The 17,767-nt window shown below is 46.3% G+C and overlaps 1 protein-coding gene across 1 annotated transcript; it reads left to right on the top strand.

Moving 5' to 3' along the window:
- The first annotated feature begins 125 nt into the window (after positions 1-125).
- Positions 126-16,783, top strand: LOC308151561 (WD repeat-containing protein 37). The gene is made up of 14 exons (XM_080524456.1): positions 126-258; positions 1,560-1,735; positions 5,019-5,115; positions 5,571-5,666; positions 6,263-6,327; positions 9,660-9,795; positions 10,329-10,400; positions 10,718-10,762; positions 11,142-11,218; positions 14,510-14,744; positions 15,048-15,189; positions 15,704-15,838; positions 15,933-16,047; positions 16,544-16,783. Exons 2-14 carry the CDS (start codon positions 1,598-1,600, stop codon positions 16,673-16,675), a joined length of 1,485 nt encoding a protein of 494 aa, XP_080380582.1. The 5' UTR covers positions 126-258; positions 1,560-1,597; the 3' UTR covers positions 16,676-16,783.
- Positions 16,784-17,767: the final 984 nt, after the last annotated feature.

A 17,767-nucleotide genomic window follows, 5' to 3' on the forward strand; every position in this document is an offset into this window, starting at 1 on the left:
GACAAGAGGCATTCCATGAGTGCCGATCAGATTTCCAGAGCGAATTTACGAACGCAGCCTAAACAAGAGACCCGGAAGTGGGCGTGACTTCCATAGGTGGACCAGGGACCCGGATGAGACGGCGAGCCCTGTCATCAGCTGGGGAGACGTCAACAACCAGGCAAACCCAGTCCAGATGATTCTGTTCTCTTGAGGAAAATGATCGCTCTAAACCGCACGACACTGAATAAAAACCTGCATATCTAGCCAGTCATTCATGTAAGTACGGTCTCTGGTTTGTATCCTAGCCTAGACTGCTAGCTAAGCTCGGTTCTCCTGCCAAGCCTTCCAGCAATGACAACTCATGTTCGGCCTGCGTTCGTCAATTCGCTCTGAGTGCGCCGGAGCGCACACTGGGTTCAACGTCATAAAGGGACCAATCAATTTGATTGGACAAGAGGCATTTCGGGAGTGCTGATCAGATTTCCAGAGAGTATTTACGAACGCAGCCTCAGTCAGTCAGTGTGGCTGCTTAGCCACCTAGCTATGTACAGATAACATTTCGTCTTGGAAATGTAACGTCACGTCACTCCCGTGGTCATCTTTTGTTAAGGGATAAAAGTTCCGTTTTGTGCAAACCTCTCTAGTTCGTTTTTTAACTGTCACCTCAGTCAGGGACATCAGTATTGTCCCAGCGTTAGCTTGGTTGCTAGCAGGCTAGTTGACTGTGTTGGTCTGCCAGGGGTGGATCAGGGTGATCAGGCTGATCCGATAGACACAGGCAGCTCAAAAGCTTAGGCCAATCTTCGCATCTGTCATCTCAAATGCGTATGTTTTAGAATTAGCTAGCTAAAACACATTTAAAGAGTGCTCCACACATTGCATGTTTTGTTCCGGACTCTTTCTCAAGGGCAAAATGGTTTCTGATTGTAAGGTTGTTGTGCTGACATGTCATTTTATTATCTGGTCTCTCAATGAGTAATAAACCTTAAGTCGACTAACATGTTGTTTCATATGATGATCAGTGTATCGTTTCTTCTCTCTCTGTTATTACTGGTATTACACATGCTTGAAGTTGTGATGCTGTCACAATAATGAACAGATGGATATGAGTCTTGGATGTGATTATGTTTGTTTACCTTAGACACACAGATCCACCCTGATGCTATACAATGACATAAGTGGAGTTAGAAATATGTGGAATGGGGTGTTTGATACCATTCCTCATTCTGTTACATGCATTACAATGAGCCTGATTTCTGCCTCCACCGGCCTCTACTGAATCAAATCATTCCTTTGATGCTTCTCGTATAGATCCAGACTAACGGTGCATTCAAGTGCTCCTCTGAAACTCTGAACCTCCCACCAAGCTTTAGCGTAGGATTTTGCATAGCGTAAGTTCCCTATTGGCTAATTCTGTGATCGTGATCTTGGGGAAACTCAGATCTCCGAGGTACACGAGTTGCCGAACTTCTGCTGCGTTTTCCAATTCCGAGGGAGCACTTGAATGCAGCATAACAGAGCAGTCTACAATGGTCTCTAACCGACCCCTGTGCCGTTCCCTCCTTGGTCTTCCACAGTTTCACATTGAGCGTTGGGTGATCTGTGAGGAGGAACGATGCCTGTGGAAAGTGGAAGCAGTGCAGCCGCCCGCCAGGCCAAGCAGAAGCGCAAGTCCCACAGCCTGTCCATCCGCAGGACCAACAGCACGGAGCAGGAGAGGACGGCCCTGCAGAGGGAGATGCTGGAGGGACAGGTGAGCAGAGGCAGATGGTGGAGGGTCAGGTGAGCAGAGGGAGATGGTGGAGGGACAGGTGAGCAGAGGGAGATGGTCGAGGGACAGGTGAGCAGAGGGAGATGGTGGCGGGACAGGTGAGCAGAGGGAGATGCTGGAGGGACAGGTGAGTGTAGGGTCAGGCCTGTAGAGGGAGATGGTGGAGGGACAGGTGAGCAGAGGGAGATGGTGGAGGGACAGGTGAGCAGAGGGAGATGGTGGCGGGACAGGTGAGTGTAGGGTCAGGCCTGTAGAGGGAGATGGTGGAGGGACAGGTGAGCAGAGGGAGATGCTGGAGGGACAGGTGAGCAGAGGGAGATGGTGGAGGGACAGGTGAGCAGAGGGAGATGGTGGAGGGACAGGTGAGCAGAGGGAGATGTTGGAGGGTCAGGTGAGCAGAGGGAGATGGTGGAGGGACAGGTGAGCAGAGGGAGATGGTGGAGGGACAGGTGAGCAGAGGGAGATGGTGGAGGGACAGGTGAGCAGAGGGAGATGGTGGAGGGACAGGTGAGCAGAGGGAGATGGTGGAGGGACCGGTGAGCAGAGGGAGATGTTGGAGGGTCAGGTGAGCAGAGGGAGATGGTGGAGGGACAGGTGAGCAGAGGGAGATGGTGGAGGGACAGGTGAGCGTTGGGTCAGGCCTGTAGAGGGAGTTGGTGGAGGGACAGGTGAGCAGAGGGAGATGGTGGCGGGACAGGTGAGCAGTGGTTGTTGTTGTTGTTGTTGTTGTTACCTTGTATTGCAGATAAACGGTGCTTAGTTAGCAGCTTAGATCACACTGGCGTAGGTCAGCTGAGATCAGCTCAGATCACACTGGCCCAAAGTAGGCTGAAGCCAGTTACACTATGTTACTATATCAGTTTAGAGAACACTGAACTTTTAATTAGTGTCAGCACTGATTAACTCATGATTGTCAACACTGATTAACTCAAAATTGTCAACACTGATTAACGCTTGATTGCCTTTTTCCACTCTCCAGTTGAAGCAAATTGTCTCAAACGAATAAATTCCGATCAAACTGATCAATTTAGTAAATAAGTGATGATTATAACATAGTGGTTTCATCAGATCCTTACAGTACGTTTGAAGTGAAGGGATGTCTGCTGACATGGAAACACAAATAGATGAACAAAACAGTCTGCAGACAAGACGTTGACAGATGCGTCTGAAGAGCCTCAGCGCCGGTCCTTTCTAGACAGCCTCAGGCAGCAGTTGGTTGTTTTCCACAAAGCTCTCCAGCCGTTGGAATGTCTGCTGAATATGAATACCGAATTTGTTGAATCGTGAATATGTTTTGGCGGAAAGCTCTTCTTCTTTCGTAGTTCCTGTAACTGCATCTCTTGTTACTATTATTAGCCGCTGATGAATCAAGAAACATTATTTTACTAGCTGTTTTTTTAGGCCTAAATTCGGATGCCCGTTTTTTTTTTTTGCCACGAGGTGGAGGAGTTTATTGAGAAAAAGGCTCAACTGCCAAGTACCTCTGGCTCCGTTCTTCAGTTCATGTCTGCTAATGTTCGTGGAAGTGCAGTTGTATTTTTAACTTGAATTACTAGTAGACGAATCATTTCATCTCAGCGATCCAGGTCGTGGGGTTAAACCGCTACCTAATCCTTGTTTTATAACTTTTTTGTTTTGTTTTGTTTTGTTTCTGTTATTCTGGCCCACTCTCGTTGAACGGTCATAGTCTAAATCTTCTGATAATCTGGAAAGCTTCCTGAGAATGGAGGTAAGTCAGGTGACCCCTGTGTCTTACAATGTACAGTAGCGTCATTTCTCAATAGATTTCCTATCAAGTAGCCTATTACAGTAGATAGATTAGCCTAGATGTATGTAGTGTTATGTTCTTGAATTCCTGAGTGTTCTAGAGTGTTGGGTTCTTGTGCCATATACCTTTCCTTCCCCTTTTGCCAACAAGGTTTCATGTCACGAATCCCCAGGAAGCCCAGTCCAACATGCTTTTCAAACGAGCTTTGCTCTTATGAAGAGAATGTTACGTTCATTTTAGCGTTTTGAGCAAACCTCTCTGTGATGCGATATACAGGTTCTCTCAAATGCCCCCCGGAGCATTTGACTCTTCAAACCGGCATGCTGTTGCTTGGCTGTACTGTTAATGTGTGCACTGTAGCGTACGTGTGTTCCCCCCCGGCATCAGGCCTTGTTACAGTACTGTGAAGCTATGAATGCAAAGAGCGCTCTCCACTGAGCTCCTTAGAAAGCAGCTGGAACTGGAAGCAAAGGCACAATAAGCCTGTGTACCCCCAGAATAGGCCTGTGTCTGTGCATTTATAGCTGGGTCTCTTTTCAGCCGGAGATCCAGGCTCTGGTAGAATGAGTATTTCTGTGTTAGAAATGAAAGTGACTTGGTTGGATTCGTCCATCTGGTTTGTGACAGTAAGACAGAAACCATTTGCTATGTGACTGACTTCCTCTCTCAAATGTGTTTACCTGTGTCTTTTATTTTTATTTTTATTTAGCACACGTTGTTTTTTTCCAAATCGACTTGCAGTACAGTGAGTGCATTCATTTTTTTGTTCATGTAATCCCAGTGGGAATTGAACTTGAAATTTGAAATGCAGTTAGCATTTTGTGTTTGTCAGAACCCTCGACATACTTGTCGGTTGGCCTGTTGTGATGGCAACACCATATGTATCTATTGTGTTAGGGGACATTGTCTTATGTCAGGTGTTGTCATTCTAGCGCCACCCCACTTCACGCTGAACTACTAGCCTACCATCGGTGTTGAGAGAGTCATGCTATCTGTCCTAAGACAATGGTTAGGGGGGGGGAATTCCGGAAGTAAACTCAATTCCGAATGTTCTACATTTTCCTCATTGAAAAACACAGGAAAAAAATTGGAAATGGAATTGGAATTTCTGTTTACTTCCTGAATGGACTGAGTTGACATGGAATTGACCCCCCAGCCCTGGAACTGTAGCTATTGTGTTGGGCCCTATGACCCAGTTTCCCAGACACAGATTAAGCCTAGTCCTGGACTAAACTAAACTGTCAATGGAGATACTCTATAGACACAATTATGCTTAGTCTACGACTAGGGTTCATCTAGGTTCGGGTAACCAGCCCTACTGGATGTGTGTGTATGTGTGTGTATGTGTATGTGTGTGTATGTGTGTGTATGTGTGTATGTGTGTATGTGTGTATGTGTGTGTGTGTGTGTGTGTGTGTGTGTGTGTGTGTTACTTCCCCCACCTGTGAATGGTTGGCCTCTAGACGTGTCCGTCTCTCACCCGTCTTACCTCTGCAGGACTCCAAACTGCCGTTGTCTTTGAGGAGCAATCTTCTGGACCTGTTTGGCCAGATCGAGAGGGAGTTTGAGAACCTCTACATTGAAAATATTGAGTGTAAGTACTAAACGTAGCGCACCTTTGGGGGGGTGACATTTGCATGGTGTTTATGTAAAGTCATTGCAGCAGGTGTCACTTCATTCACTCTGTCAACAGAACAAACCTGTAGAAACGTGATAAACATCACATTTATAACGGTGGGATGACATCACCTTTGTCTTCCTGTGTGAGGTTGCTGGTTGGAGCATATGTAACAATTGATCCCAATTGGTCTGTTTGGTTATCAAACCGATAGCTATTAGTTACACCTAAATAGTGAAAATACCACCGCTCATCCGTGATCAGACTTAGCTGAGGTGCTGGAACTGAAGAGTATCGATAGAGTGCAAAAAAACAGCATCCCCACACTCAAAACTGTGCAAAAAACGTTGTTTATTGCGCAAGCTTTCAGTCATAGACCTTCTTCAGGCGTCCTATTAGTATCACCTGACATGGACTCTGCCTGTCTGTAGTGCGCAGAGAGATTGAAACCCTGAACGATCGTCTGACGGCGGAAGGACAAACCATCGAGGGGGGAGACATGGCCAAGGGGGCCCTGAAAGCAAAAGGTTTGAGACAGCAGAATGACTGTTGATTCATACATTTATTGCTGTTTTATACATCATTAACCACTTCATTAACCTGTATATACTGATACAGAGGACTCTAATAACAACCAAAAGAAATGTAATGAGAGATCCATAATTTTGCCACACTACACTAGGACTGTACGGTGATAGTCTTCAATACACTAGGACTGTACGGTGATAGTCTTCAATACACTTGGACTGTACGGTGATAGTCTTCAATACACTAGGACTGTACGGTGATAGTCTTCAATGTATGTGGTTTTTCGGTGAATGCTAAGTGGGATGCTTTGGCCTGCCCGACCCTGACATCAACCCATGGAAGATTCAAAATGGTTAGGATAAGGGTTAAGGTTAGGGTTCAGGTAAGGATAGGGGTTAAGGTTAGGGTTAGGGTTAGGGTTCAGGTAAGGATAGGGGTTACGGTTACGGTTAGAGTTAGGGTTCAGGTAAGGATAGGGGTTACGGTTAGGGTTAGAATTCAGGGTAGGGTCATCCCAAGGATCCCACTTAGCATCCACAGTTGTTTCTCCTCTATCTTTCCTGTAATCATGTGGTCTGTACTTTTTTGTGCGCAGCAAGTCATAGCACAAGCCAACTGTCCCAGAAGCTGAAGACCACCTACAAGGCCTCTACAAGCAAGGTAAACACCCTCCTCTCTGGCATGCATCCTACACTGTAGCCGGACTGTATGTGGAACGAATTTTGGGCCTAACAATACTGGTTGTATTTGATTACTGAAGAAATGATTTTGGGATGCATAGATGATTCTAGGTGTGGAATGTACATTATATGATATGTATGTTTGTAGAAGAAGCTTTGGAAATGGTAGTGAATGTTTACTTGGTGTGTTGGTGAATACACAACCTAGATGTAATCAAACTGGGGATTGGTTTTTATCTAAGAATTCAGATGATGTTAAAAAAATAAGAAATAAAAGAACTGGGGTCGGTTTCACAAAAGCTTTGCTGCTTAAGAAGTACTTAATTTATCCTGACATCCCGATTAGCAGTACAACCAATACAAAGCCACGAGACAGTAACGATTGTTTGCTGGTCAATCTTCTGTGCGTCAGCTAACGGAAATGTGTTAAATGAAGGAACTTGGCTTGTCTTTGGGAGGAGTGGGCCTGGATTTTCAAAAAGTAGATCAAGTACTCATTTAGCTACAAAGTTTCTTGGGAAACTCACCCCTGCTCTCCTCTTCACCTGTGCTCTGTAGCGCTCGCAGTCGTTCCACGGCAGAGTAGGTGGACCAGCTCGCAACTTCAATGTGACAAACTGGGAGTTGTGGGCTGGAGACTCATGGGTAACTTCTCCACCCTCCCCCCCCCCCCCCCCCACCCCCTCACCCTGTGTGTGCCATTATGAACATGCATGAGCAGCCCAGCCACGGGGCGGACCCTCCCTCTCCAAGACAATTGGCCATTCAAATGTAGGAGTCGTTATTTTGTTTCTAAGACCACTCTGGATGGACACTAATTGGTTTCACTCACCAGACTAAAACCGTATTTAAGGCTGTACCCTTCATTTGTCACCTTAGGCACCTAACACATGTTTGCATTGACAAGGAAGCCTATGCAGTGGGAAGAGCACTGAATTCATATGATGCAGTCATCAGGGGAGGCTGGTGGAGGCAGGAACCAGAGAACGGGCTCATTGAAAGGCATGGTATGGAATGAGGGATCTCATTATAATGAGCCTGTCCTCTGATTTCCACCACCGACAGCCTCCCCTCATGCAGTCATATGCTGTAGTAGGTCTATAAGCAGAAAAGGGATACGTGGAATCATGTATTTAGTGTTGATGTCAGAGCCCTAAGGGTTAAAGGGCATGTGTTGGACATTATTTATTTATTTTGTTTTATTTTTATGGGTTAGGGTTAGAGTCCAGATCTAAATCCCATAGAACACCAGTGGAGCGATCTCAAAACAGCAGTTGAGAGAAGGCACCCTTCAGATGTGAGAGACCTGGAGCAGTAGGCAAAAGAAGAGTGGTCCAGAATTCCAGTAGAGAGGTGTAGGAACTCATTCGTGGTTACAGTAGAGAGGTGTCGGAAACTCATTCGTGGTTACAGTAGAGAGGTGTAGGAAACCCATTCGTGGTTACAGTAGAGAGGTGTAGGAAACTCATTCATGGTTACAGGAAGCGATTGATTTCAGTTATCTTTTCCAAAGGGTGTGCTACCAAATATGAAGTTGTTAGTTAGTTAGTTTAATTTTGTCCAGTCCATTTTTGGAGTTCTGCGTGGAATGATATCAAATTTGGCTTTTTTATTTTTTCTATGCTTTTTTGTGTTGTTCCAATGCAAACAAAAATAAATAAACATGTAAATACCAAAGCATTTGTAATTGAAACAATTTTCTGGGAGAAGTGCTGCATTATCTGCATATATGTAAGTGCGGTGCCAATATTTTTGGCCATGACTGTATGTAGCCTAGCCTACTGCAACTGATTTGGCAACACTGATGTAGCTATGTAGCCTAGCCTACTGCAGCTGATGTAGCACGGCTTTGCGATATCTAACACATTCCACTGCCTGTTGCCTCGTTGTTAAATGTAGCATGTTACGCTCATGGTGCATTAACACAGGTTCTGAATTCAGAAACAGTCCTCTCTGCTACTCTAGGCTATTTGTACTTAAACCATACACCTAGGTGTACTTTGATACATACTACTACTATACTTTGCTATACTACTACATTAACGAAGCTTCAGCTTTCCTTTTTCATACAGAAAATCCACCTTCCTGTGTTAAACATTCATGCTCAGATGTTTTAGCTGAGCCAACCAGAGAAATTCAGAGCTGCTGCTAGCTAGCTAAGCCACGTGTAGTTAGGCTGCCAAACCGCTTGCTTATAAACCATCAATCCCCTAAAAGAAAATGCAGACTTTGGTTGGAAAACAAACCGTCTGCAACTCAACACATCAACCTTTTCGAACATAACAATTGTGGTGTTAAATGGTGTTATTGTGCTTTTCTAAATGTTTATTACTATGTTTATTATTGTTCTTAGAGTGTTTTGACTCCCCATTTTCATTTCTGTTAGATTGTATTTACAGTTCAATGTTTGTTTGTTTCCATGGTGTTTGTTTGTTTGTTTTGTGTAAAACCTGATGACCTGATACTTTATTCCCTCCTGCCTTTACAGTTGGGACTTATTAAGTGGTTTGTTTCCAACGCCCAAAAGAAGTCCTGCCTGTTTTATCTCAATCTTAGACGTAAACACCTTAAACCATCAGGATTCTGATGATAACTGTTTGACTTCGATATTATTTCAACTCCTATGTTTAATAACTTTATATTGCTTAATCTATTCTTTATCCCCCGTCAAACAACATTTTCTTTCACAGCTTTGCATTAAAAATCAAGTTTGATTAATGCAACATATTTTGTTGATGTGTGTGTGTCCGACTCCGACACGATACTGAGTTGATATCAGGGATGTGACTGAGGATAAACGCACATTAAAGCCATTTACGCACTTTTTTTTTATGTCGAATCGCATTTACCCACATTTTAAAACAATAATAAAAAAAGCAGATATTAACGTTGCTCCTCTGCATCCCTGGTTGATATGAATGATGATGAAACCAACCAGAGCTTCTTAGCTGCGCCCGAGGTCTCTTACTGACTGGTTTCCTGTAGTAATGTCCCCCTCCTCTCCGCTTCCGCAGTCACTGCTTCCACCCCTGCCCTGCTTGGCACCAACTCCTTCCCTGCGTCTTAGTTCCACTCCCTTTTCCCTGAAGTATGCACTTGTTCACTAACCTCACATGGACTTAAAGACGTAGGACTGGTGTAAGAGCCTAGCTTACTTACTTACACCACCCCTATGCTTTAAAATCCACGTGAGGAGAGAGAAGTGAACAGGGCAAGTGTACAGTACACTACAAGGAGAAGGGTGGAGAATCAGGGACGCAGCAGGGATCAGTGTTGAGGCCGTTACCAGTGTGGTGTCTCTGCCCCTCCCAGATCGTGTCCAGTTTTAAAGCCACCACGTCCCGGGCCGTGTGCCAGCTGGTGAAGGAGTATGTGGGCCACAGGGACGGCATATGGGACCTCAGTGTCACCAGGACCCAGCCTGTGGTGCTGGGAACCGCATCAGCAGGTAGGAACAGCTCAATGTCCTGAGTCCAAATCTTGCTCAGCTAATATTTGAATGAATGAATGAATGAATGAATGAATGAATCTTTATTTCGAACATGATTTAAAATAAGAAATAAGAAATAACTAATATGTAGGTTACAGTCCTATCAATTGTTCGAAAAGGAGTAGGAAGAAGCCTAGGCTTATCCTGTCCTACCCCTGTTTATACTGTCCTACCCCTGTTTATTTATTTTATTTGTAAGACTCCTGACGGACGCTTTGGTTTCACTCCCTCATTTATTTAATAGTTATTTTTATTTTCAAGGTTAAATGGACATTTTCACGTTGGTTTAATATTCAATCCCCTAACAGCCGAATGATGTGCTTGGTAATAAGGCTGGTAGTGTATTTGTCAATTATTACAGTGCGTCAGTGGCCTAAATGCCTCCTGCTGGTCATAGCTTCTGTTCACCACGTGTCTGTCTGTCTCTCTGTGTCTCTGTGTCTGTCTGTCTCTCTGTGTCTGTCTGTCTCTCTGTGTCTGTCTGTCTGAAGATCACAGTGCCATGCTGTGGAGCATCGAGACGGGGAAGTGCCTCCTCAAGTATGTGGGCCACGCAGGATCAGGTGAGAGGCTCCATGCGGTCACGTGATCCATGAAACGCATACGCGTCTGGGGAGGCTGGCTCATTGTAACGCCTGGAATGGAAGGAGGTAGTGGTACCAAACACACCATTCCTCAGTCCGTTCTGTGCGTTACAATGAGCCCGTCCTCACGATTTCTACCTCCACCAGCCTCCCCTCATATGCATGAATCAGTTGGTCTGATATTGTCTACAGTTGAGTGTTTTTAACAGTCATTTACAACATTTTGTGATAGAATGTCTGTATTTCACTTATCACCTAGCAAACCGTACATGTGTGATATGCTTGTATCTTTCCAGTGAACTCAATCAAGTTCCATCCCACTGAACAGATGGCGCTGACAGGTGAGCGAGGAGAAATGTGTTATCAAATTGCCTTGATCACAACACTCTTATCTTTGATATACGAAGGCAGCCCTATCCACCCTTTTATTGCCGTCACCCCGGGCATGTCGCCGTAGTAACATTTCATGTCCCGTTCTTTCCTGCGGAAATAGCTTTCGCAGCTTATCCCTAGCTGGCTGTCCTTGTCACTCGGGAGACGACGTAGCTACTTTGATTGATTGAACAGGAAATGAGAGGGACATATCCTCCATCCAAAAAGGTTAAAAGGCAATAAAATTGTGGATTGGTTGGAAGTGATGCCTTCCCTTTCTGAGCCCTCTCTTTCTCTCTGCCACCCCCCCCTCCCCCCCCTCCCTCCCCCCCCGACCCCCCCCAACAGCCTCTGGTGACCAGACCGCCCATATCTGGAGATACATGGTGCAGCTTCCCACCCCCCAGCCTGTTGCAGACATCAGTGTAAGCCGGTTTGATGAATCGTAGCACTAGTAGGGCCTTGAGATTTTCCTGGTCAGGTCAGGGGGGGAAAGGAAAAACTCTAGGCCCTAATCAGATGTCCGATAATCTAATTCAGACACAGTGTTCTCCATTCTGTTCGTCTTAGAATACACCTGTAGGTCAACTTAAACTCTGCGTGTGTCAAGTCAAGTCAAATGCAGTGTTTCCCCTACCATTGCCTTGGGGGGGCGGGCCGCCCTCCCAACGGAACCCCCCGCCCCCCCAAGAAAGAGGAATTATTACTGACGGAGACACCAAACATCTGACAAGCAGGCTAAAATATCTGCGTTTTTTAAACGCACCCAACCCGAATCTGGCGAGTGGCAAGCCCATAGGCTCGTTGGTAACGTTAGTCCGCCGTAGTCTTGCATAGCCAGACCTATCTCCACACTTCACATAGCCAGACCTATCTCCACACTTCGCATAGCCAGACCTATCTCTCCACACTTCGCGCTGTGCCAGCGCTGGAGAATAATACAAGATTTTGCGCAAGTGTGCACGCGAGACGCGAGAGTTTTTGCCGGCTGTGATGTCTGCAGATTGAAAGTAAGCAAGTTGAAACGTTAGCAAATATAATTGCTGAGTGTTCTGACAGAGAAAGTTGGTTAAAACTGGTCGTTATTACGGTAGTTGTGTAACGGATCGGATCGCCCCCCACGGTTCGGCACGCATGTGTACCGCGGATCAATTGCAAAATGTAACCAAGTAATAATATTACTTAATATTAGTTAATATCCCTTGTAAATCACAATGTAGAGTTGCCATGAAAAGATAGACGTGACAGTTGCGTGCTTTGTTTTACTCTAAAGCGCAATGATAGGTTGATAATGGAGAAAAAAAATCCAGAACAACAAGGCTGCGTTCGTAAATTCGCTCTGGAATCTGATCAGTATTCATGGAACGCCTCTTGTCCAATCAAATTACTTGGTCCCTTTATGACGTTGGACCCAGTGTGCTCTCCGGCGCTCTCAGAGCAAATTTACGAACGCAGCCCAAGTGTATCATGTCGAGTGCTGCTAATGTTGGCGACAGAGAAGAACTCGAAATGCCTCCCTCGTCATTTAAATCCCATGTATGGAAGCACTTTGGCTTCTCTGTCAATTATAACAATGACGGACAGTGTCATTGGAAGTGTGGTCGATAACAAAGTTACGGTGTTTAAGCGTTGTGCAACGAGAAAGTCGTACGAGCATGGCCACACATTTGCCGCGACACCCTGGTGTGTTGACGGGAGGCACGAAAAAGGCAGCTTGACAACTTCTGATAATGTAGCCAATTTTTTCATACCATGTTTAAAGTAAGGTTTCACTTTATTATTTAGTTAAAAGTGGCATAAAACATGTTTATTTGTCTGCTTTAAAGAGCCCAGTGATTCACTGCTGCAACCAGGTGCCTCCTCCCTCTCTCCTACTGCATCATTTAAGTTGAATGTGTGTTTCTGTTTAATATGTAGACTAATGTTTGAGTGTAGAATATGTTATGTATGTATACATGTATGTATGTATATATATATATACATATATACACACACACATATATATACCAGTTTTGACATCTTGAATGTTGTTGGGTTTTACACAGTAAAAGTGGTGTTTTTACAGAATTCGAGGAAAAAGCTTTTTATTTTTATTTTTATGTTTTGTGTTGATCCGAAAAATGATCCGATCCGTGACTAAAAAACCGTGACACGATCCGATCCGTGAGTTAGGCGGTCCGTTACACCCCTAGTGTAAATAGTGTCAAAGAACTAGCAAGATAGCTAGCTCAGAGGTGATGAGATGAGCTAGTCTGCTGCACACTTGCCAGCTAAAGAGCTAACTGGAGGCACTTTATTATTTTACTTAAAGTAGATATACTATCTTTCTTATTCTGCTAGAGTTGGGCTTCATGGCAATACCATAATGGCATATTTACAGTTCATGGACAGTTGATTGAAGCATTGGAAATGTCTGTTTTTTATAGTTGGACATACACATTTTTTTCAGGTGAGAGAGTAAAGTCAAAATGACATTATCTGACTGGATTGCCCACAGCAATCCAATATTCAATTATAATTATGTTATAAATTGATATGGATCAATTTATGCCTCTTATTAGATTATACATACTCTGGCTGTTTTGTTTACCTTTTGGTTGAAAGCAAAAGGGAGAGAGGAGGATAGGGAGGGAGAGAAGGAGAGAGAGCAGGATGGTGTCGGCTCGGCACACCAGAGAGAGAGAGAGCAAGAACCAGGTGAGAAAGTGGACAGGTAGTCAAGACCACATAAGTAAGTAGCCTTGAGAACCGATGGTTCTGGAGCCTAATGGCCCATAGGGCAGGAGCCTATCTCCTGTTTCCGTAGCGTGAGGCGGCTTAATGTACAAGTACACCCCTGGACATGACGCTGGTATGAGGCAGGGTCTTACCCCCTGGGGGGGGGGGGGGTCCATGCCACGGTCCATGCCACCCCCCCAAGGCAGCAAACCTAGGGGAAACACTGAAATGGATTATCTCCCTCTGGGAAATTTAGTGGCAGCCAGGTATTAAAAACACATTCAGTCCATCATGAATACAATATGAAAGACAACATACAGTCAACAACAGACAAGACACAGAAACAACAATACAATACAGTCCAGGGCACGATCACTTCACGTGAAGACGACGGAGGGCAGAAAGTACAAAAGAGTCGGAAGTCCTTGAGAGTTGGAGCTCTATGTCTTCTACCTGAAGGTAGACGCTCAAACTGCCTCTGCAGGGGGTGGTCAGTACAGTCTAACACCACATGGGCCTTCCTTACCACCTGCTGATCGTAAAGGTCAGAGAGCTTTGTTTGGCCGACCAAGCCTATTCTTATTGGCCAGATTCAGCCTCCCAATCCACACCACAATACTAAACGAAAGCACTGACTCTAGAAAGGTTCTGTAGAACAGAGTTATCATGAGCAGGGCATCTACTTTAGGCTGAAAGCAACAACCTATTATCAAACACAGAACCCAAATATTTGTAGTTCTCCACCAAATCAATCCCAGTTCCCTCAATAACTGTGAGTTCGGGGAAGGGCTCTAACTTCCCAAAATCAATAGTCGTGACCTTGGTTTTTAGACACATTCAGTTCAAGGGAAGACTTCTTACACGTCACAGAGTTCATTTATGTCGTCAGAAGAGCCCAAGAACACTGACCAGTCTGTGCACTCGAAGCAATCGTGCAAACGTGTCTGTGTGTGTGTGTGTGTGTGTGTGCGCGTGTGCGTGTGCGTGTGTGCGCGCAGTTGCCCTGTGACGACGACATCGACTTCTCCGACAAAGACGAGGCGGACGGGGACGCCGACGGGCCTAACGAGTGTCCCTCCATCCGCGTGGCCACCACTACCCTCCGCAGCCACCAGGGGGTGGTCATCGCTGCAGACTGGCTGGTGGGGGGGAAGCAGGTGGTCACGGCCTCCTGGGACAGGGCTGCCAACCTGTACGACGTGGAGACGTCTGAACTCGTACACTCCCTCACTGGTCAGTCTCTCTGCTGGACGCTCCACCGGCTTATCTGTTGTGTGTGTGTGTGTGTCTGTGTCTGTCTCTGTCTCTGTCTCTGTGTCTGTGTCTGTGTCTGTCTCTGTCTCTGTCTCTGTCTCTGTGTCTGTCTGTCTCTGTGTCTGTGTCTGTCTCTGGGTCTGTCTCTGTCTCTGTCTCTGTCTCTGTCTCTGTCTGTGTCTGTGTCTGTGTGTCTGTGTGTGTGTGTGTGTATCTGCTTATCAGCTAATTGGGTAGCTTATAGAGGTTCTGTAACTCATTCTTGTTTGTGTGTGTGTCCAGGTCATGACCAGGAGCTGACCCACTGCTGCACCCACCCCACCCAGCGCCTGGTGGTCACCTCCTCCAGAGACACCACCTTCCGCCTGTGGGACTTCAGGGATCCATCCATCCACTCTGTCAACGTGTTCCAGGGACACACCGAGTCAGTCACACACACACACACGCACACACACACGCACACACGCACACACACACACACACACACTCACACACATCCACAGGAAAAATGTGGATGAAAAATAATTCTTACTTCCTAATAAGTTCTGTTGGGTGTCAGACTCCAAAATTCAGTGAATGATGACATGTCCAAATCCAATAACAATGAATAATAAGAATACGTTTTAATGCAAGCTTGCAGGAGTTACACATAGTGTCTCTCTCTAGGAGATAACCAGAGGCAGTCAAAGAACAAAAACACATTGGTACCGTACTTGTAGGAGAGATCGTCTCCTTGTCATTCTTCCTGTTTCTCAACATTCTGGTCCCATAACCCCCCCCCCCCACACACACACACACACGTACCATGTGTTCCAAGGACACACAGACAAACACACTCTGTGGTGAGCGTGACTGACTGTCTCTCTCTCTCTCTCTCTCTCTCTCCCTCCCTCTCTCTCTCCCTCCCTCCCCCCCCCTCCCTCTCTCGTGTGTTCCAGCACGGTGACGTCAGCCGTGTTCACGGTCGGGGACAACGTGGTCTCCGGGAGCGACGACCGCACGGTCAAGGTGTGGGACCTGAAGAACATGCGGTCGCCCATAGCAACTATCCGTACCGACTCCGCTGTCAATAGGTAAGAGCTCTCTGTGTTCTCTCACATCGCTTTAACAACAAGGTGACGTCAGAAAGCGTCGTGATGACAACGATGTCATGTGACTCTCTCCCAGGATAAGCGTGTCGACGACCCAAAGAATCATCGCTCTTCCTCACGACAATCGCCAGGTCCGTCTGTTTGACATGTCCGGGGTGCGGCTGGCTCGACTCCCCCGCAGCAACCGACAGGTACGCCCCCCCCCCCCCCCCACACACACACACACACACACACACACACACCCCTACACACGCCTACAATATAAAACGCCGACTCTTCTCCCGCTTTCACTGTGTTTGAAAGCGTTTACTTACCTTGTTGGACATTGCTGGTGTTAGTGGTGTAATGAAGTTGCCCCCCCCCCCCCAGGATTTAAACTAATCCACATGTAGGTTAGTCTGCATCGATACTCCTGGTAGTAATGGTGTAGTCTAAACCCTGAGCAGAATGGATGTATCCATTGTACAAATAGTGCAGTGACTCCTGTACTAATGTTATCTGTGAATTATCTGGAAATAGCAGTGTAAATATGTGTGTGTGTGTCTGTTTGCATGTGCGCATGTGTGCCTGTTTGTGTGTGTGTGTGTGCGTGCGCGTGCATGCATGTGCGTGTTTCTGTGTGTTTGTGTGTGTGTGTGTGTGTGTGTCTGCGCGTGTGTGTGTGTGTGTGTGTGTGTGTGTGTGCAGGGCCACCGGCGTATGGTGTGCTGCTCGGCCTGGTGTGAGGACAACTCCTCCTGCAACCTGTTCAGCTGCGGCTTCGACCGCCAGGCCATCGGCTGGAACATCAACATCCCCGCGCTGCTGCAGGAGAAGTGACCCCTGACCCCCTCCACCTCCTGACCCAGGGTCAGTCCTGAGCCACCTACCTGGCACCCTCTGCCCCTCTCGAGCCTCACCTTAGAGCAGACCCCAGGTCAGCCAGACCACAACCACACTCTCCCTCGGGAAGGGAGGGGAGACAAGGAACTACATTACCCAACAACCCCCCCCACCCCACCCCACCCCCCTCTCTCTCTCTCTCTCTCTCTCTCTCTCTCTCTCTCTCTCTCTCTCTCTCTCTCTCTCTCTCTCTCTCTCTCTCTCTCTCTCTCTCTCTCTCTCTCTCTCTCTCTCTCTCCTCTCCTCTCCTCTCCTCTCCCCCCCCAGCTCTCTGTTGTGACGTTGTGTGTTCTTCTCTTCTCACACTCTCCAATGTGCACAGTCTGCATGGAATATTAGCCTACAGTACATACGCGTGTGCGTGCATGGCGGTTTTCAGAGTTGCAAAAAAAAAGAAAAGAAAATGACAAGGACCCTGCTTTGTCGTTCAGCCTATTTTTAAACCACAGATTTATTCTGTAATTTTCGGACAAAGATGACGGCACCGTGCCAAAGAAAGTGGGGCCACACATTTTTGGAAAAGATCAGTCACACACACACACACACACACATACACACACACACACACACACACACACACACACACACACACACACATGTAGACATGTGTTGGTGAAACGCAGCATATTCTGCCCCTCCAACCCTCCAACCTGCTCAGATGAAGAGCTAGCATAGCATACACGTTGACACGGTGGACAGGGGGATAGGCTTCCCTGTCCTCTGCTTCCAAAGCTCAGCCCTGGTCAGTCAGACAGCGAGCCATGCACCTTTCAAACCCAATAGCTGTTACATTTTCCCTCCTTGTTCAATTGTTTTAAATACCATGATTGATTTGCAGGTGTTGTACAGAATCGACTCAATCCTATTCGAAGACAATATGTTGTGCCATTTTAAAGGACTTTTAGGGACTTTTTGGGGGAAGGGGGGTGGGGGACAAGGTCATGACGATATGAAATACGAAAATCATGACGTTATGGAAATGTTTTTGTTAGATATTTTAGGATTCGTGAACAATACTAAGTGTGCTTC

This window comes from Nansenia antarctica, assembly GCF_963989245.1.
Source record: "Nansenia antarctica genome assembly, chromosome: 2".
Taxonomy (NCBI): domain Eukaryota; kingdom Metazoa; phylum Chordata; class Actinopteri; order Argentiniformes; family Microstomatidae; genus Nansenia; species Nansenia antarctica.

Excerpts from the sequence above, each read along its gene's own strand:
- LOC308151561 (XM_080524456.1), top strand. The coding sequence starts at position 1,598 with ATGCCTGTGGAAAGTGGAAGCAGTGCAGCCGCCCGCCAGGCCAAGCAG. Across the intron at positions 5,116-5,570 it reads CTACATTGAAAATATTGAGT|TGCGCAGAGAGATTGAAACC; the intron begins GTAAGTACTAAA and ends GCCTGTCTGTAG. Across the intron at positions 5,667-6,262 it reads GGGGGCCCTGAAAGCAAAAG|CAAGTCATAGCACAAGCCAA; the intron begins GTTTGAGACAGC and ends TTTTGTGCGCAG.